The sequence below is a fragment of the Diadema setosum genome, chromosome 7, assembly GCF_964275005.1.
Source record: "Diadema setosum chromosome 7, eeDiaSeto1, whole genome shotgun sequence".
Classification (NCBI taxonomy): Eukaryota; Metazoa; Echinodermata; class Echinoidea; order Diadematoida; family Diadematidae; genus Diadema; species Diadema setosum.
Window position 1 is genome coordinate 32300582 of NC_092691.1, and position 21291 is coordinate 32321872.

Consider the following 21291-nt stretch of genomic DNA (forward strand, 5'->3'; position numbering starts at 1 on the left):
GCTATTTGGGCTTTACACCTGTGGCTTCAGGTTGCCCACGCCCGTGTTGTTGTTGCTTTTTCTGCTTCAATATTTGGCGAGATGATGCGTTGACGGTGAAGGAGAAAGGTAAGAGAATTTTCGCAGTTTGAGAGGAGCCCAGGCTTGGCAATTAGGCTTTTTATTATCAGCCCATATGGCGTTCATGTATTTATTTGGCTGTTGCCGTTATTTGATGGTTGAAGATAACGGTAATCGTGTAGAAATGCACACCTACCGTTCGCTTCGCTGTTTGTCAATCAAATTTTGTGCAGCTATTGGAGATGCTAAATTGAACCATATCAGAGAGTTTTCATGGAATTAGAAAGCCGAAAAGGTAAGAAAAATGAGAAATCGGAGTTGAAAAGTACGTCGGTCGCGAACATAGTCTCCGACGTAACTAGTGCACCGATTTCGCAGAGAACGATGTCAACGATTATAATCGATTCTGGTAGTCTCTAATTAGCCGCTTACTAACAATATCGAACTCGACTCGTGCAATACGTGTAGCCCCAAGGCCCTACTTTCTTTTTCGTATTTTTTTTTTCTTATTGTTAGCTCACCCGAGTCGAAGCAGGGAGGCGTGGGACCACCTCCCTGGTCGAAGGCTCAAGTGAGCTATTGTGATAGTTCTTTGTTTTCATTGCCACTATCATGATTACCACTATTCAAATTATTGATACGATTATTCATACCAGGATTAAGAAATCAATCCTTTCTTTAAAAATTGTGGCAAGTATTGCTTTTATCATGAAAAAAGTTGATAATAATTTAGATTAAATTATTTAATTTGAATAGTATTGAAGGGAATAGAATGTGGTTGAAGGAAAAGTGGAAGAAAAAAAGGTTGGGCTATTAGATAGAGAGAAAGAGAGGAGAGAAAAGAAGATGAGAAGGAAGTTGAATTCAAAGGGGAATTGTTTCTAGTAATTTTCATCATTCATAGGCCTAATTTGATAAATTAATGAGAATAGTATTACAAAAAGTGTATGTTATACAATCATGTATTAATATTCTGGACTTCTCATAAAGTGCTCATTTTACCTAAAAAGAAACAGAATATTGAAATTGAAATGGTAATATGTTTTCGATTGATAAGTTCAACTTACAGTAGAAACTAATTGTTTTTATGATAGTATTTATTTTTCCATTTCATTTTTTTATTATGTATACAAAAACAGCAACCCAGTATTTGCTTTTGTTTTGTAGTAAAAATCCATTTTATTGTGCAATATTCATGATGGATAATTCCGATTTTTTCATATATCTTTTACTGTTTTGTACACATATTATCCGTCCATCATTTAGTCGGCGAAAAATGTTGACAGATATACAGTCACATGCAGGAGAAAATTAACTAAAACGATAAAAAAAAAAAAAACCCAGACGCATCAAGATCACTTTCTTTTTTCCACATTACTGAGTATACTGTCGAGCCGACGTAATTATTGTGGTTAAACACCAAACAAGCGGCTGTATTACAGACTACATCGATCGATTATTCTCGTTATATCACTCTTCCACATAATCGATCATCCATCATGCTCCGCTGAGACAGTCGTCGATCGGCGTACTTTCGAGTCAAAATTAGCTACTTTTCTTCTGTAATTGAATATGAAACTTCATGAAACCGTCAGATATGGTCCATCTTGACATTTCTGATAGCCACAAGAAGTTTTCATTGACAAATTAAGGAAGGAAATGGTAGGTGTGCATGGTGTGCATTTCTACATGATTACCAAGATAACTGCATAACGGATTTCTCTGCCATCCGCATAGCCATTTATGTGGGTTAGTCAATAAGCTGAAAGCGATGGTTGTTTGTGTGGTACCACCTACTGAAAGAAATGTTGGAATTTTTCGCCGTGCTATGCTCCACGAGCGCTGAACAGAACAGAGCAGGGCAGGCAGGGCAGGGCAGGGCAGAGCGAGCTGAGGAGCGAGCTGAGCTTGAGCTGTATTACACATAATCCCGGGGCGCTGTGACCAGTACGTGTTGAAGTTGCCGATGTGGTTAGATCTAGATTGACTAGTTCTAGTCTAGATATCTATCTTTTTCTTAGATCTAACGTTCAACGAGAACGTTAGACTTAATAATTCTTAGATATTCTACGCTTAAAAATTACAGTAGACATTGTCATTACAGCACTCTCAGCAGCAGAATTGATTCATGAAACCCTGAATGCCTGATTGTGAAACATGATTCTCTAGGTCTACTCTGTCTAACATTTGGTAAAGTAACAAAGTTAAACTTAAATATAAATGCAAACAAAAGACTAAGACTAAGAGCTAATGCACATGTCAATGTAATGACGCACCCCACTACCCCCGGACATGGGTGCGTCATGGTCATTTTTTGACTGACACTACGGGGTTTTTGACGGACACCACAGTCATTTTTTTGACGCACACCTCGGTCACTTTTGACGGACATCCTCGGTACATTTGACGCACCCCCGAAAATACTGAAACGATTTTTGCATACGTTTTATTCAAGCAATTTCATTTTCTTTTGGTTCGTGAACATAATTTGTAAAAGTTTCGGCAAGTTTCCCTTACCCTGGCCCTGTAAGCACCGTACCGTCATTCACCGTACATCACGCTGCTGCATGCTACGATACAAAGTATTCCGTACATAGTGTGTATTCTGTGCATGCAGTCCATACATGACAATCACATGTGTGCAGATGCGCAGTGTGTGCGCGGCCATTGCTAGTCCGGTGGATGCATACTGCAGCGCAGGTACGATATACATACACACCACGCCACGGCATTCCCGCGAGCGTGTTTTTTTTAGACGGCACAGATTGGGGAAACTAAAAATCTATCGGGGACCCTATTCCTAAACCTAACCCTAATCCTAATCCTAACCCTAACCATCGAACCCTAACCCTAACCCCAACCCTAACCCTAACCCTAACCCTAACCATAACCAAAAACCCTAACCCAACGTTTTTCCCATAGGTTTAACACGCGCCATGCCCCAATCTGTGCCGTCTTAAAAAAAAACGCTTCCCGCGAGTACACACAGCCCAGTCGTCGCTGTACGTAGAGATTCGCACTATGTACTAACAGCGTCGCGCGTCTCGTTGGGCTAATCCCGCGAGCAGAAAATGGCATGCGGCAGGGAGTTTCGTCTGCTGTCGCTTCTTTTACTGTCAAAAATTCGCCTTTGTCACCACAGAACATTATTTAGAAAATGTGAGGAGAAAGGGTGGCTTTTAAATTATTTGCTTGCCAGATTCTGGCAAGCATTTTCCCCTCTTATTCCAAAACGCTTCCCGACTTTGATTTTCACTTGCCGCGGGAAAACGCTCACTGTAATTTCACTCGCGGTACGTGTATACGGTACTGGTAGCGTGCAAAAATGCGTGCAGTTTTCCATAGTAAGTGACGCACCCTCGGTTCAGAATAATGCGTGTTATTTTCCATAGCCAAGTGACGTACCATGACGCACCCCTCGGTCAAAAATGTGACCGACAATGATGGGATTTTGACGCACCCCTCGGTCAAAATTTTGACGGACAAAGCTGGTAAAATGACGAACACCTGGGTCACAAATTTGACGGACCAAACGAGGAAATGACGCACCCATGTCCGGGGGTAGTGGGGTGAGTCATTACATTGACAAGTGCATAAGAGAAACTTACCAGTAGCAGAAATGTACATTTTTAATGTAATTCATAATAAAGTGAAAATGGGGCTATGGCTGCACTGACATATATTCATCAGTCTATGAAAGTCCATGATGAATTGATTATACAAACTGTATGTTTGTCAAAAAATAACTCTGTGACGGACTAGCCAAAGCAAAGGAAAGTGTCTTTTCAATCTTTATAAGAACAGGGACAGCTAGATGACAACATGGCCAGCCTTGTGAGCTACGGAATGGGAAGCAGTGATGAGAGTGAGGAGAGTGACCAGGAAGACACTTCTCCTGTTCCCGTGATGTCAACAAAGACGTCGTCTGGTCCAAAAGCCAGCACCAAGCCATCGCCACCCGTAGCCGAGAAAAAGACATCATTATTTGCCAGTTTACCCAAGCCAAAACTTACACCTGGCCCAACTCCAGAAGTCCCGCAGACAGATGCCACTGATGTTGGTGCTTCGGGGGGTCCAGCTGGAAGCTCTCATAGCAATGCCAGAGAAGCTTTCGAGAAGAAGTCCTTGTTTTCCAGTTTGCCTCCTCCCAAGAAAAATACCCCTCCTGTTGCTAAAACAAGTAGGTCTTTACTCTACTCTACTGATTGCCCCTATTGCCGAAAAAAAAAGAACAAAAAACAAACAAACGAAGAAACAGATAAAATAAAATGTCCATAGGCTCTATTTCATTTTTCATGATTACTCTGTCATTGACATCTAAGTTTGCCTTAATTTCATACTGTATGATAGCTTTTGAAACAGAATCCTTTGTGAGAAGAACTGGCATATATTTGCATTAATGCTAAACCCTAACATTATATCTATCATCTATTTACGTGTGTATATCTTTGATGACTGTATCGTGTAGAATTAGAATTGACTGCCTGTATAATGTTCACGTCATCTGTGTAGCAAGCTCTGTTGCAAACCTTATGACAATGTCATTAGAAGAGAAAATGCAAATTGCATGAAAAGCACTTTGCACCCATTACCATGATCATTCTATCACTCTGTGGTTCCATTGCAAATGTTTTCCATGTACAGCTCCATGACTCTGTGTAGGACAATTTGCCAGAGTAAATGGAAAGAGTTGTGCCAAAGTGATTTAGAGTTATCTGTTTTACAGCATGTGAAAAAAGTAAACATTTTGCAGCTGATGACAAATTGCCCTACATTGATGTAAATAAGCACTGAATTGATCAGTGTTTTAAAACACTGATTAATTCAGTGCTTATTTACATCGATGTAGGGCAATTTTAAAACACTGATCAATTCAGTGCTTATTTACGTCGATGTAGGGCAATTTGTCAGTCAGTTGCATTGAAAACATCTTGACGGAAGAATTTCATGAATTTGAAAAAGTAAACATTTGATTTTTACCAATATCTTTAAGTGGACTATTCACTGAAACTGTACACATAGTAAGCATGACTCGTTCAATCTCTTCCGGGGTTATAATATTGATAGACTAGCCCATGACCACCTAGGCTATAGAGACCACTTGCTTATCAGTGCTTCAACACTGTCCAATTCTCTTATCATGCTCCTGCTCAGATTCTGCTTCAACTGCTGAGCAAGCAACATCATCTGGAGGAAGTAGTGCTACTTCAGGTGGTGTCTCAAAGGGTCTGCTGAACCTACCGCCTCCCAAACGGAAGCAGCCTGTGAAAATCAGCCTCCCATCCCTTCCAGATGTACGTGTTGGCACCTTGATGATGACTTATTTCAGGGAAAATATTAAGAATGCTGTGATACAGTTGCCATCAGCCTTTCTGCGGCATTAAAGGGGTGGTGTAGTTTCGGTTGAGATAGGAATTCAGGTTTTAACTTTTTACAAGGTAATTGGAAACTTCTAATATGAAATGTTAAAGAGCATACAATTATAAGAGGAATTCAAAGTTTATTTGATAAAAATTTATTTTGAAATGGCTGAGATATCAAGGAACAAAGAGGCCCTAATAAAAGGTGGGTCCCACCTTTTGTGAGGACCACTTTGTTTTACTTTGTTTTTGGATATCTCAGCCATTTCAAAACCAATTTTCATCAAATAAACTTTGAATTCCTTTTAGAATTGTGTGGTCTTTCATATTTCATATAAATAGTTTTAAACCATCTCATAAAAAGTTAAAACCTGAATCCCCATCTCAACCAAAAATGTACCATCCCTTTAACTGTGTGTGTCATATGACAATGTAGGCTTTAGTTCAATTCCATTCTCATTGTTCTTGTGCAGTTTGTAAAATCATAACTGCCAGTTATGATTTTTACAAGAATTAAAGATTGATTGAAAATGATGAGAAAGCATCTAAAGGATAATGGTACCTGCACTTGTAAAGTTTAAGAAATACAGCTCTCTAAAATATAATGAATTTCAACAACTACAGCAAATCTTTTAGAACATGATGTGAATTGTTCATTACATCCCTAGAACAATGTCTGATCTTGTTATTAGTGATTCAGTATGATGTCTCAACGTAATTTTCTTACTGCAATTTCCTGTAAAGTCAGAACTGAAACTAATGAATCAATCATGAAATATTTATTCGGTGGAGTGGTGATGTTAACAAGTCATTGTCAATTTCTGTAATGAAAAATCTTACTGCTATGACAACATTCAGGCTTTCTTTATTCTGATTTTGTCAATGCAGCCCGACTCAGATGAAGATGAACCAGTTGAAAAGAAAACCAAATCAACTAAGGTACAGTATGTTCAAATGTAAGCTGTTATGGCTTGTTTAAAGGGATCGTATAGTTTTGGTTGAAACCTAATTTCAGATTTCTAACATTTTTTGGTGAGATATTGAGAAACCTCTTATGAAATATGAAAGAGCATGTAATTCTATGGAGAATTCAACATTTATTTGATGAAAATTGGTTTTGAAATGGCTGAGATATCCAAAAAAGAGCGATTCTGACAAAGTGTGGGACCCACACTTTATTGCGATCCCTTTTTTTTACTTTGTTTTTGGATGTTTCAGTCATTCCAAACCCGATTTTCATCAAATAAACTTTGAATTCCTCTTAAAATGGTTTGCTCTGTACTATATCATAAGTGTTTTCTCAGTATCTCGCAAAAAGTTAGAAGCCCAATTCTCATCACCACCAATACTGTACCATCCCTTTAATTAAGGTTTGCTAAAAAGAGACCCATGCTGATAACATTTGATAAAGAATATCATGGAGAAATTTTAAAGGAAAGAGAGCAAATATGGAAACATCATATGAAATTGCAAGTTTTGATATAACAAAGCAAATATTGTATGCTTTTTGTGCTTAGAAAGAATTTGGAAAAACCCTTTCCAATGATATTTATGTTTGTACATTCAAATACTAATCATGAATTAATCATACAAGTGTATGCATAATCTGGAAATTGAATGGTATGATCCGATGAGAAAACCAATCTTGAGACCATGAGTATGCATGTAATGTCAATGAACCTTGCCTTTGAGGTAAGCTGTTCATAGATCTGTTTTGTTTTGTGAAACCTCATAGTACCCTGAGTGCTTTAGTGCCACTTTCCCTTTGTTGTTGTTGTCGCTGCACAGGGAGTTGGCCTGTTCTCTTTACTCCCGAAGCCAAAAACTGCGAGCAGGAAGGAAGCCAACCGCATCCTAATTCCTCACACTCTGACCAAGAAGCCTCCACCTCCGGCATCAACGTCAGTTGCCGGTGCCCCACCACGCCCCAAGCCTCCCCAGGTACGCACTTCCATCGGTAGCACCAGCCAGGAGTTGAAGGGTACCGGAGCTAATCCGTTGGTGTCTGGATACAACAGTGATGAGGAAGATGATGATAACGAGGGACAAGGGATGAATTTTTTCTCCATGGGCGGGGATGATAAGGACAAAATTAAGCCATTTAATTCAGTCTCCCAAATTCCAACAGTATCAAGTTCTGGAATACCATCTCAAACTTTGAATGAAAACCTAGGTGATGGAGGTGAGGGGAGTCTCCTACAAAGTGGACAAGCTTTGCAGCCCCACAATGTGGCATCCAGAACTGATGATGGTGGTAGTGCAGAGGGGACGGCTGCCCAGCCGCGCCCGTCAGAACACACGTTACCCGGAGCACAGGACCAACCTCTGGTATTCAACCCTGCAAAGTCGCACACAGCCAGCCACACCCCACAGAACTATTACCATGGGAACTACAGTCACAACCCTGTGCACTCTTGGGATGCATCAAACTACAGCTATGCAGACAGCAGTAGTGCACAGTATCATCAATCGTATGATCAGCTTGGAGGTCAAGGGTCAAGTGGTGTGCAGTACTATAACCAGCCCTACCAGGAGGGGCTGGAAGGTGAAGCATCTGGAGCAGGGGTGCAAAATTCTGATACTATGGAGCAGCAGCTCCTTCAAGACAAAGAGGTGAGTGGGATTAACTGCTGCATCCTCCTTTGAGAAAACACTCCATCTAAACTGTAATGTGTGTATGTGTGTTCATCATTTTGATGATGTGATGTGCTCCATTGAGATAACACAACGCTACACACTGGCACTTGTCCGACGGTCCAGAAGCAGTAAAATCACTGTCCGTGCAGTAACTCTTTCAGGAATGGACCTGTAATAAATGGAAAAACTGGGTACCTACTGATCTGACAGACAGGTCAGACCATTAGAAAAAAATTGGTTAGTGTGCAGCCCTGGGTAACAGGAACAACCCCTCTCCTTAGCACATGGCTTGAACAAGAGCGTCATTTTGCTTTGTGACTGTAGATTTTCTAATGAGAAAGATATTCCAGGGAAACTGATTTTTATGCCTCCGCCACGAAGTGGTGCCGGAGGCATTATGTTTTCGGGTTGTCCGTCCGTCCGTACGTACGTCTGTACGTCCGTACGTCTGTACGTCCGTACGTCCGTACGTCAGTACGTCCGTACGTCCGTACGTCCGTACGTCCGTACGTCCGTCCGCTTTCGTTTACGCGATAACTTGAGTAATATTTACTGGAATTTTACCAAACTTGGTCCAAGTATGAAGTATGATGGGGCAACGATTTGATAAGATTTTGGGTGAAATCGGCTAAAGGTCAAAGGTCAAAGGTCAAGGTCAAATCATGAAATTGTATCCGTTTACGCGATAACTCAAGACTGTATGGAGCAAATTTCACCAAACTTTGTTGGAGGATGATGTATGATGGGACAATTACTTGATTAGTTTTTCAGTGAAATCGGACAGAGGTCAAAGGTCAAAGATCAAGGTCAAATCCTAAAATTTATCTGTTTATGTGATAACTCAAAACTGGATGAAGCAGCTTTCACCAAACTTGGTCCAAGGATGATGTATGATGGAACAATTAGTTGAGTAGATTCTAGTGACGTTGACAAGAGGTCAAAGGTCAAAAGGTCAAGGTCAAGGTCAAATGCTAAAAATGTTGCTATTTCCCCCATATCTATGCAATGCCTGCAGTTATTTTCTTGAAACTTAGTGTAGACATGTACTACTGCGTAAGGATTCTCCAGAGAGAGTTTCATGTCATAAGGTCAAAGGTCAAAAGGTCAAAGGTTAGGTGAAAATGTTGCAATATCACTTTTCTCGCAAATGGTTCAATGTATCTTCATGGAACATGGTACATCTGCATGTACTGACTGGCAGGGATCATCTAGGGAATTTAGGGGTCATGGGTCAATAGTCAGGGGTTCAAAGGTCAAGGTCAACTCCTCAAAATGTTACTACTGTATTTCCCTCATACATGTATACTAGTATATGCAATGATTGCATTATTAGTTTTAAAAGTTTTTAATATATACATGTATTACTTGATGGAGATTCTCTTGGAAATTTCCAGCCAGAAGGTCAAAGGTCAAAGGTTAAGGGTCAAAGGTCAGGTTTAAATGAAAAAAAAAATTGTACTGTAATTACACTCTTTCTTCATACCTTGAAAATTATACTCAATGCATAAACTTATAATAAGGTCGGTCAGAAGTCAAGTGAAAATTTTCAATTCCCCAAATATGTGTACCTGCACTCTTTAATAGACAATTATAGCAAACCCAGTTCGTGGAAAGTGAACATTCAAGATATTTCTGACAAACCTGTTATTTCGATATTTTGCCAGTTATGTGAAACTGTCATCACACATTGTCAAGACATTGTACTATACACCTATTGGGAGAATCATGCATTATGGCGGAGGCATCAGTCGCCGTAGCGACATTTCTAGTTTTTTTCTCTTTTAAGTGTGTGTAAAACATTGTGAGATCCAACGACTCCAAGAGAAATTGATGCTGGTGGAATAACTTGAAAACACTGAAGACATAATTCTTCGTTCTTTGCCTTCTGTAAATGACCCGATGAAGACTTGCAATTATTCTGGTATGGGAATCCCCGGACATCCATTTTTATTGAAATACCCCAACTCTGTTTTCCCACAAATATCTATAACTTAATTTGTCAGTTATTTGGTCTACCTTGTGCACATTTTTATGCTTGTACCTACTTTTCTGTTCTCCATTCTGAAGGACTTACCAAACAGTAGTAAAGTTTAAAAAAAAAAAGTGTTGTACAGATGTGGTGCATAATCTTGATAGTTACCCTCTTTCTTGAGCCAACTCTCCATTACTTACATATCATGCTTTAGTTGGAGTTTTCTTTTTTTGTTGTTATCTCTAGCTTGTAGTACTGACATGAAAATAGAAAATCAACAATAATCTTAATTGTACAAGGCAAACAAGAGTGAAGAAAATCAAGTTTTGCCACTGATTTACTGTAAAAGTGGAAATTTTCACGATGTTGAAATTTTTGCGCATTTTGCGCATCCAGAAACCAGCGCGAAAATAAAAGCAAACAAATATTTTTTGCTTGCCATATGTTCCAGTTAGTTCATGTCTTGATTCCGTGGAATTAAAAACATGCCAAACTTGTCTTACCCGGTCAAGTGCGAAAACTTACTTGCGCGAAACTATAAACTTTTACAGTAGTCCTCTCTGAAGTAGATGCTTCATCCCTTTTCTTCCCCTCTCACATTTATATGTTCCATTGCATTGCAGTTTGCTAAGATGGTTGGCAAGAGCAATCGTGGGAGGGAAGCGATTCAAATCATTGACATCAATGCAGATGACCAGATTGGACCGACATCGGGGCTTCAGCAAATGGTGAAATCAATGACGGAGGAGACCGAATACAGAGGAAAACTGGTGAGAACATCAATAATTCATATAGTCGTGGTGGTCCACGACCATGCAGCGAAGCATTAAATCTGCCTTGTTATCATAGTGTATGTGGGATTACAAAAGTGTGCATGTAGACAAGAGTTATAACTGTTACCATAAACAAGGCATTCTATGTATCCTATGCTTCAACATACATTCAACACTTACCAAAGTCTTTAATCAGCCCATTTTGACAAACATCTTCAAGGGCATTTTGATAGAACAGCGATAGTAGTTACCACAATGTAGAATGAAACTCCATCTGGTCAATGTTCAAGTCTATAATATTTGCTGAAAATGGCACCCCTCAACTCAGGATATTACCATCCTTGTGGTCACTACCGAGTAGATTAGAATTTCTTTCCTTGTTTCTATTTTGTGGTCATGATCTACAGAAGAAGGAACAGCTTCCGACATCACAACAGAAGAGAAAGCATCAAATTACCTACTTGGCTCGACAGGTACGTACATTTCTATTTGAAGTGTGTAGGTGTGCACGGTATGATTTTTTGTGTGTTCTGGGTCAGTCTGACCCCCTCGGATATCATGATTTGGTGTAAAGGCTACAACGATGTAAAACCATTTTTATATCCACTTCAGGTTCCAACTTAAATGGAGATAAAAGCACTGCATCGTAACCATACAAGTTTGGCTTAGAGGCTTTATTTAATTTCCCACATTTTTTTATTCCATATCACTAAACCCTAAGTTACTGTCATTCATATGCTGCAATTATTACATCATGTACTAATGCATATCAATCATGTTCAGATGTTTCAATATTCCAATCAAAAGTTCTCAGATAACAAATTTTATCGCATGTATTTTGTATTTCTGACTATCAAATATGCCATGACTGTTTACAAAGCACATGAAGGCTTAATATGTGTGATGTAGTACATTAAAGTATTCCCAATAATCAGGTAATGTTGCTCATGTTTACATTCTCCCCAAGGCCAAGGAGAGGGAACTGGAGCTGAAGAACCAGTGGGCTGACAACCGCATGACAAGGAAGCAGACACAGGCCAAGTACGGCTTCTAAGGGTGCCAGCAGGGATGCGTGCCCTCAGCCCCAACCAGCACACTTCGCTATGTGCCAGTGTGCCACGCTTACATCAAGACATTCAAAATCTCCACAGTGTGCTGGTAGCGGCGCCCATGCCCCTTTTCCCTTGCAAGGTCTCCTGATAGTCTGGCATGCCACTATCATGATCTGGCTCTGTGACTTGGTCAAAGGTCGAAGGTCAAGGGTCGAGGGTCAAGAGTGCTGGGATGTGTATGTGTGTGTATACTGTGGCAGCAAGGCTTCTGCCAAACACTAGTGTCCAGGAAGTGAATGGCCTGCAGAGCAAGACTTTGTGCTGACTTAAGGCCAAGGATATGCCAGTGGAATGGGAGAAGCAGCCCTTCCCCCTCAACAGGTTTTTATCAGGTGTTTGCAAGGAATTGTCATCATTCCAGTGCGAAAGGCAGCCGGATAGCCTTTGCTATCTTGTGTTCATTCTAATTCTTGCAATATTTGCTTGTTATCTGGATGAAAGGATCCAGTGAACAAGAAAGTTTTTGATAATCACAAATTGTATAATCATGTTCTCACCCCACATCAAGCTGGAACTTTTATATGCTATCTGTTAGTAGTAGAATTATTGGTAGTCCAGTATAGCCAGACAAGCACATGTATGGTTTAAGCTGCAGTGTCAAAAAGGAACAGGTTTGGGCTAGGTGATAGTTCACTTGTGTGGTATATGACTAGATGTAGAGCTCTGAGTGTTCTTGGAAAGGAAAGCACTTGAACTTTGTTTCTGGAACAGACCTTTTAATTCAAAGAATTGGGGTAATTATTGTGTATTTGCAAGCCTTCTGTGGAGCTGCAAATGGCATTTAGCAATAATGGAAAAAGACAACAGCAACTATAACAACAACTATGTCACTTTGATGGATTTGGTTTTCCCTTGGAAGCTGTAGTGCAAATGATATGAATTATTTCTGTAAGTTCAGGCTATTACATTTAACCTGCTTGTTCAAGTGAAAAGAAATCTGCAGTTACACTTTGGTGTAAAAGGTGATATGTTGAACTGTGACCTCATGCCCCAAACAACTACAGCAACACCGGCAAATGTATAAAGTCTCCAGTCAAAAAAGAAAAAAAAATGTTGACTCTAAGTGTTACAACTATTACGAATATTATCAACTTTTACAAATCAACCATGTAAGGTGAATTTTAAGTTAAGTTGTGTGTGATTTCGTACACATTGGTGAAAGAAAATGGGGAAGGTTTGTTATCGTTTGTTCCTTTGTATTTCGAACATTGGTCACAGAGTTGTGACCAACGGAGAAGAGGAGACAGTATACTCTTTATTTTCTTTTTTTTTCTTTTTACATTTCAGTGTTTTGTGACTTTTTCTACTGTATACCTACTTTAATCAGACTTTGATATGTCAGTGTTTCATATCACCTTTTTTTCGTTGAAAGGTTTCATCTTTACACAATCAAAGAACAGTTGTATCTTCTTGTCTTTTGAAACTTATCAAGTGCATATCATACCAAGGTCTTCATACCCTTCGTTTCTGTCAGTTAGATAGGGACTTCGCTTGTTGTCAAAGCGACATGATGCATTACCTTGCCTGACATTAACAATTCATGGAATCCATGTTTAAACAAGGAATGAACCTGCATAGACCAGGTTATTAGAATGGCCTGTCAACTTATACTTGGAGAAGTATTTGTTTCATTGTTTTGTATTTAAAGCAGTATCATTTTTTTTTCTTCTGTTGATATTGCTAAATACATACTACCAGGCTTACTGTCTAGTGGATGTGCTGGCAAGCACTTTTCATACAAGTTACATGAAGAGACACCTGCCCAAGAATACTTGGGACTAGTCTTCAATAGGTTAATGAGTGCAAACTGCATTAGTGACTGTGTGTTAGTACATTCCACTTATTATATTTCTTTGATTTTGACCAAGGTTGGAGTGGCTATTGTAAATGCAGGAAAATTTAATTCATTATTTTCTTTACCTCCCTCCCCCCCCCCCCCCAAAAAAAAGAATAATTGCATATCCTCCAAACAATACAGGACTGACTGGGATATTTCAGTATTGAGCTTCTCAAAGTTATAAATGGTCTATTCATATGAGAACATATTCCTATGATGCTTAATAAACATATGTTGAAATAGAGATAAAACAAAGTTGACTAGATTGTATGTAAATGTGTTTCATTGTCTGGAAATTGTTTTGTGTAGATGATGTATGTCTTATTGTGTTGTGTTCAGTTGTATGAGGTTCATAGTGTGTTCGCCTTAATTCTCATCACGTACAATTCATTTACCTCTTCTTTTCAATTAATCCTTCCAATTTTCCCCAAAATGTCTATCGCTTAATCTAGAATATAGACATTTGGAAAAAAAAAATGATAAACATATGCTAGCATATGACTTTATATTTATCGATTTGTCTGTCTATTATCTATCTATGTATATACATGTATAATGTATATGTACATATAATATATATATGATATGTGTAATATATATTCATATATATATATATATATATATGATATGTGTAATATATATTCATATATATATATATATATATATATATATAGAGAGAGAGAGAGAGAGAGAGAGAGAGAGAGAGAGAGAAGGAGAGAGGGAGGCAGAGAGAGAGATACATATACATATACTCCCATACTTCTCTTATTTGATATACTGTTTATCTGTGTGTGTGTGTGTGTGTGTGTGTGTTATGTACAAGATTACCCCTTTTATCCACGTCAAAAAATTATTTAAAAAAAATAACAAGACATCAAAATTTCAAAGTGATTTGATTGCATTAATAACAATGAGAAAACAAAAGCATAGCTGAATTAATGTGACCATAGAACATGAACTGTGTGGAAACCAAAATAAGGTGGGAGACTTGAGTTATGAGGTGTTAAATCCAACTAAATGGTTCAAACCAAGTATGGCTGTGTCGAAGTTGACATTTTTGTGTTTTCTTCCAGGAAAGTGCTACCTCATAAACGATGTAGGACCGACACTTTTTTTAGCAATAAAGTTGAAGAATAATTAACACTGACTCGGACTGTCTTGGAACTGACTCTTGCAAAATAGTGACGGCTATCATCAGCCTGTTACAGCCAGCAAGAATTCAAAGAACCTGGACCTGCCCTTTGAACGTCTTGTTCTTCCTCTCAAACAATCCACATGATTTCATATTCCTAGTTCAATTGTATACATTTTTTTTTTTTTGACAAGGATATTTTCCCCACGTACTAGTATTCTTCACATAAGAGAAAACATATAGAAATGCACATTTCTAGATTATGTTCTGTGATACGATGTGTGAATACCACACCCACCTGTAGGCCTACTTCCTTGTGGAATAAACCCAAACAAGGTGAGCTCATAAAACAGTTTGCTCTTGCAGAGGCCATGGACTTTTTTTTTTTTTTTTCGGGGGGGGGGGGGGGGGGATGATTATATAGTGCCTGTAGTTGAGTAGGTCAACGGTTAGTACTCCCTGCCCATTGATCCCCACCCCCCCCCCCCCCCCATCTCAGGAATCTCCTCCTATGCAAAGTTTTATTTCTCATTATATGGAAATTTTTGTTCAAAAAAAAAAATCCTCATTCCAAGTTAGCCTCTAAAGAGCACTTCTTTTACTAATAGTGTTGAAGTGTTTTTGAAGACACATAAATTTCGATCATTTCCAACACATATGATCACAACAAGTACTACAACATTAGAATAGACATATTAATGATACAACAATGCAACAATGAACCATAAGATATGATACAATTTTATACTAATTTCAAGTCTGTGTAAACATGGAGCTAATTGTATTGTCGCTCAATGGTGCAGTGGCGGATCCAGAGGGGGTGCAACTGGCGCACACCCCCCCCCCTTTTATTTTTTTTTAAAACAACAGAAATAAAAAGATAGAAATGAAATGAAACCCGAAAGTGGCACCAGAAATATTAGTTACGCCCCCACCCCCCCCCCCTTATAAAATTCCTGGATTCGCTCCTTATGGTGTAAACTGTAGTATGAAATGTATATATAGGTCTACACTAGCAGTTGTTTAGAATCTCCTTGGGGGAAAAATAGTAAAAACGCACTGCATGTTTTAGTTTGAGGGCGCTCGTCGACCGTCTAACATGTGAATCGATATGCACCTAGGGTAATTTTCATCGCTATCGATGCATATTGTCAGTGAATGAGTGCTCTTCGTCAATCCAGCGTACGCCGACGCCAAAATGACCTCCAAAATGGAGGAAAAGAAGCATTCCTGCCTTTTCGTAGCAACAAAATTAGATATACGAGATGAACTTGAGGAGGTATGTGATTCATCAGATTATTATGAGCGTGAATTACTAAAAGAAAATCGTGCTACTTTTTCTTAGTAATGGCTGTACAGACAGGCGCTAAAAAGCGCAGTGGTTCCATATTCCTTTACACATTCGTACGAGTCGATGTGGCTGCGCTGTGCAAAGCCACTACGCACGTACTACGAACGAGTACAAAACACGCATGATCGTAGTGTAGAAAGTGTAAGATAAAGACTAGCCTAGGCCGAATGTACAGTTCATGGTGCATGAAGGATAGTCTCGCTCGAAGTCTCACTCTTTACATGAAAAATATTAGGAGTTTAAAAAGATGTTCCAGTCTTTCCATCTATTATCTGCTCGCATCAGATACACCACTGATGCTGGAACGTAATAGTAGTTGATGAATCTCGTGTTTTTGTAGACAAAATAGTATCATAGAACATCCCGGTCCCTATCCCTGCCCCTGATAGAATGCTAACGTTAGTCTATGTATGAGGGTCTGAAATCTTGACAGTTTCTGAACTTGGTCCCAATAACAACAAAACAAGATCCAGACATCTATTCACAACTTAAATAGCACAGACAAGGACTTTAGTGGAAAACTGGCCTGTATCTCACAGATATTTCAACAGTCTACTAATTATAATTGTACCATACAGAACGGTTCTAAGGTAGGTCCCTTTAACGTTAGAATCTAAGTAACGTTAGAATCTCGCTGAGAGATGTTTTCTGACTGGATTGTGCGAAGAATATCTAACATTTAGGTCATTTTAATAAAATTGGAAGATTTATTGACGCTGCTCAGATCAACTCATAAACAGCAGCTCTAACTCAGTTACATCACCTCGTCACGTTTGTGCAAGTCAGCTCCATTAATATTCACTTTCGACTTTGATGATGATCAGAGTACAAGATCTTGGTTGTGATAATACGCGTACGCTAACTGAATAAACTGATTATTTCTATTTTATTTTTCTTTTGAGTAAATTAGATCTGACGTTATTCTGTATTTTTCCTAAACTAAGTGGGCTAACTAAAGTCAGCTGGAAAGTTCAAGGAATTTGGGGAAACTGCAAAAATACTTTAAAAAAAATTAAATTAAATGAATGCAGCTGAACAACTGCAAAAGTGGAAATATTCAAGTGAGTTTTTTTTTTTTTTTAATTTTTTTTTTGCACGTCTGAGTAAGATGATTTTCATGTCCTTGTAATTCCACAGAATCAAGGATAGGTTGTCTAGAAATAATAGTATTCAAGCAATTTGTGCACTTTAGTTTTGGTGCCAGTGTCATGTTGCATAAAATGCGTGCGAAATACCCATAGTCCATACCACAAAAATTTCCACTCCTTCACTATAAGAGGTTGTGCTGCATAATTGCTCTAGGCTTGATTGTTTATTCAAATGTAAATTGTTTTACAGCAGAATTTATATAACTACATGTATAAATGCTGCCTCTTGTGACAAATTGCCATCTGATTGTTCAGCAAGTGAGTTAGGGAATCAAAGCCCACAGTCACATCAACTACCTTTCTTTGCAGGGTGCGGAGGGAGTTTTGCTAGTTCTGTTTGATGTCTCCTATATGCTTTGTCTCTGACATGAAGCAATAATTAGATGACAATGTAGGCCTATAGATCTACTTATATAATAACGAAGTCATGCTGATACAGTCATAGGTTGAATACCAAGCTAAAGAGGCCTGTCATTGCCATGTGGGCTCTGTTTGCAGTCAACATCAGTGACCACTTTGTCATGGTGGTCCTGGATGGGTTGATGGGGAATGAAATCTAAACATGTGGATGTAGTGCTCAGAAGTACGAAACATCATCATCTGTGAAGTTTTGATCAAAATTCAACAATCCTTTCCAAAGTTATGAATTTTTAAATTTTTGGGAAATCTATGTGCTGCCACTTCTGGATTTTGTTTATAACAAGACTGCAACATTTTAGGATGTCGCAGAGAACAGCGATCAAGAGAATTCAGTGTAATTTTTCTAGCAAAATGAAAGTGCAGAGTTTGGCTTACACTGTACTTCTTTCAGAAGCCAGGAGAATGACATTACCCTCAAGATAAGTCAGTAAAAAGTAGAAAAATGTGAACTTTTTTGTATGAAAAATAAAAATGAATTTTGTGGTATTCTCTAAATATTTTCTTCATATTTCTTCTACTGTGACATCACAAACTGGGGTAGTCTTATCCAGTGGCAGCACTACCAAAAGTTGAAAAGTTCATAGCGTTTGGATGGATTGTCCAATTTTCCTCAAACTTCATTGATGTGCTCTGTTAATTGTTGCATTCACTTAATCGACATATATCTATTTTGATTTCAGTCTTCTTTAACCCTAATCAGGCTGGGGGGGGGGCGGAATCCGCCCCCCCTCGACGTTTCGCGCAATATCTTCGCAACGCAATTAGCTCCCGCCGCGATGTTTCATGACTTTTTTCTTTCAAGTATCGCGCAACTTTTGAGACCCAAATTGTTGCGCCTGCGCGTACCGTTTTGACGCAACGCCCGTTCGAAAAAAATTTGTCAACCCCAAAATTGCTCCAAAACGTGATTTTGTGTACAAATCCAATGCAAATTGTGTTTTGTCAATTAATTCACATAAAAATTCATATCTTCACTTAGAATGGCCGAAATCAATTTATTTTAGCATAATAATGCTTTGAAAAATGTCTGTGACAATTTTTGGCCAAAAAACAAACAAAAACAAAAGGTCAAAAAACAAAGAAATACATAAGAAATTCAAAAAACAATAAAATACATAAGAAATTAATTTCGATACAGATTTTTTTTTATCCTATGTCTCAGAAGAATGATACAAGAAACATTTTTAAAAAGAAATTAGCTTAATTGGAGCATAAATAAGTGATTTAGAGCCCAAAACTGATTTTATGCATAAATTACAATAATTAATTAATATAGAATATAAGAAAAATTTTTCGGAGAAAGCAACCATACATTTTGATAGAATACGTCGCGGGCGTCGCGTGTGCCGATTTTCGACGCGATCGCGCGTTCCATAGGCGAGATCTGAAGGGGGGGCGGAATCCGCCCCCACCCAGATATAGCATAGCCAAAAAAGCCCAGCCTGATTAGGGTTAATGAATCGTTTAAAATTTTCCATGTTGTTTCCTGTTTCGTTGCAGAGAATGGAACGAGGTCATGAGCATCTCACCAAGGTTACGGCAGGGATGATGGAGAAAGAGTCCCATGATGCCCTGACAGCTGTGGTGAGTTCATGCACAGTATGAGTTTAACAAAAATCAATCAACCCACAAGAATCAGTTGGACAAACGAACGTTTCTTTCCCTGGAAATGATTACATACATTGTACAGTTTTGAAACCAAGTAAAACATTTCCTGTCCATCATTCTGAAAAAAGAAAGAAAAAAAAATGGTGTTCTCATGCTCATTGCTTGTTTGGCAGGTGAATCATTAATTCAGAACCCTTCAGTGAGAATACTTTAATATCTAATTTTCAGGATTGACAATGACAAGGAAAATGGCAAAGAGGATGAATGGAGGGGGGGGGGGAGGGGGAGAGATAGAAAGAAGGAGGGACAGGTAACAAGAGTATAGAGTGAAGCAGAAATAGCTGGAGAGATAGAGATAGACAGGAGAGGGAGAGCAAGGAACAGAATAACCTTTATCCTACTTACAATCCCAGACAACCAGACAAGTGGATTTGTTCAGTGTGCATACATTGATATTTTGAAGTCAAGGATTGCTATTGTGTGAGGTTTCTGCATTTGCTGAATTGAGCTCACTTTTTTTCTGATACTCTTCGCAGCTGACTAGACAGAAACTGATTTATTTTTTTTTTTTTATAAATCAATACCCTTTTAAGGAGTGACCACACACACACAAAAAAAAAAACAGTATTGGAAATATCAATTGAGAATCCACCTGTAAAGATGCATTCTTCATAGTGTGTCTTTAATATTGTGTTACTAATGAAATCAAATACATTTTGAATATTGAAGAAAAATGGTGCTGTGAGTTAACATATAGTCAGACCTGTGAGGAGTCAAGGCACTTTTCATAAAGGAATAGGAGTGGCTGGAGATTTTGCAACATTGCTTTGAAGAATTTCTTATCAGTGAATAGCCGATATACCTTTCATATCCTCTGAACAGGTGAGCAAAGGGTTACAGCAACATGAAGAGATAACTCTCGGCCTCATGTACACAATCCTGACGGATGCAGCAGCTGCCCCAAGAGTGAGTACTGCTTCACTGCCTTTAACCCTAACTAGGCCGGGCTATTTAGGTAGATCATAGAGCCGGGGGGGGGGCTCCCAGGCCCCCCCTCCAGATCTCGGCTGTCGACCGCGCGATCGCGACGAAAATTGGCACACACATTGCCTATGTTGTAATCTAAAGTGCTATGAAGTTAGATTTTTAAAAAAATTGTCATTTATGCTAAATTATGCTAATTTATGCATAAAATGATGCATGAAATTGGACAATTTGGTATAAATCACTAAATAAAGCTCGAAATGGGCACGTTTTTTTGTGCAAATATTTTTTTAGTGTCCTAAGCAAATATAAGAGAAAAAAATTGAGCTATCCGAAAAAATTTCTTAAGTATTTATTGATTTTTGAATTTCTTATGTATTTCTTTGTTTTTTCGACTTTATGTTTCTCATTGTTTTTCCGATGAAATTTGTCCGCGACATTGTTCCGAACAAGAAAATATGTTATTAATTGATTTTAATCAATAAAACCCCAAAAATAATCAAGCTTTTATGAAATTTGACTGTAAGCACAGTTTCCATTGAAATTGTACACGAATTCACGTTTTTGAGCAATTTTTGGTCTGACATGCATGTACATATTTATGCGAAACTTCGGAACCGCACGCCCGGGCATCGCAAACTTGGTGTCAAAAGATGAGGGAGACTCAACAGAAAAAAGTCATGAAACGTCGCGGTGATAGCTTTTCATGTTAGCGATACATCGCGCGGAACGTCGAGGGGGGGGGCCTCGGAGGCCCCCCCGGCCTAGTTAGGGTTAATACAAGACAGTGAAAAAAAAACAACAACAGAAATCCCCAAGACAAAAGTTGCTTTGCTTCCATTTCAGTGAATGTTTCTCTATGAACATGCCTGATTACCAGGTATATCAGGGTTCGAA

The 21291-nt window shown here is 38.7% G+C and overlaps 2 protein-coding genes across 2 annotated transcripts in view; both read left to right on the forward strand.

Moving 5' to 3' along the window:
• The first annotated feature begins 1583 nt into the window (after window positions 1-1583).
• Window positions 1584-13993, forward strand: LOC140230665 (proline-rich protein PRCC-like). The gene is made up of 8 exons (XM_072310806.1): window positions 1584-1722; window positions 3865-4240; window positions 5215-5354; window positions 6309-6359; window positions 7209-8033; window positions 10653-10799; window positions 11210-11275; window positions 11770-13993. Exons 1-8 carry the CDS (start codon window positions 1720-1722, stop codon window positions 11854-11856), a joined length of 1695 nt encoding a protein of 564 aa, XP_072166907.1. The 5' UTR covers window positions 1584-1719; the 3' UTR covers window positions 11857-13993.
• Window positions 13994-16049: 2056 nt separating this feature from the next.
• LOC140230668 (integrator complex subunit 3-like) overlaps window positions 16050-21291 on the forward strand; it is a 43158-nt gene continuing 37916 nt past the window's right edge. Inside the window, exons 1-3 of the mRNA XM_072310808.1 lie at window positions 16050-16162; window positions 19303-19386; window positions 20293-20376. Coding sequence (XP_072166909.1) covers window positions 16082-16162; window positions 19303-19386; window positions 20293-20376 — 249 coding nt within the window. The 5' untranslated portion in view covers window positions 16050-16081. The remainder of the gene's footprint in view (window positions 16163-19302; window positions 19387-20292; window positions 20377-21291) is intronic.

Excerpts from the sequence above, each read along its gene's own strand:
- LOC140230665 (XM_072310806.1), top strand. Across the intron at positions 5,355-6,308 it reads GCCTCCCATCCCTTCCAGAT|CCCGACTCAGATGAAGATGA; the intron begins GTACGTGTTGGC and ends TTGTCAATGCAG. Across the intron at positions 10,800-11,209 it reads CCGAATACAGAGGAAAACTG|AAGAAGGAACAGCTTCCGAC; the intron begins GTGAGAACATCA and ends CATGATCTACAG.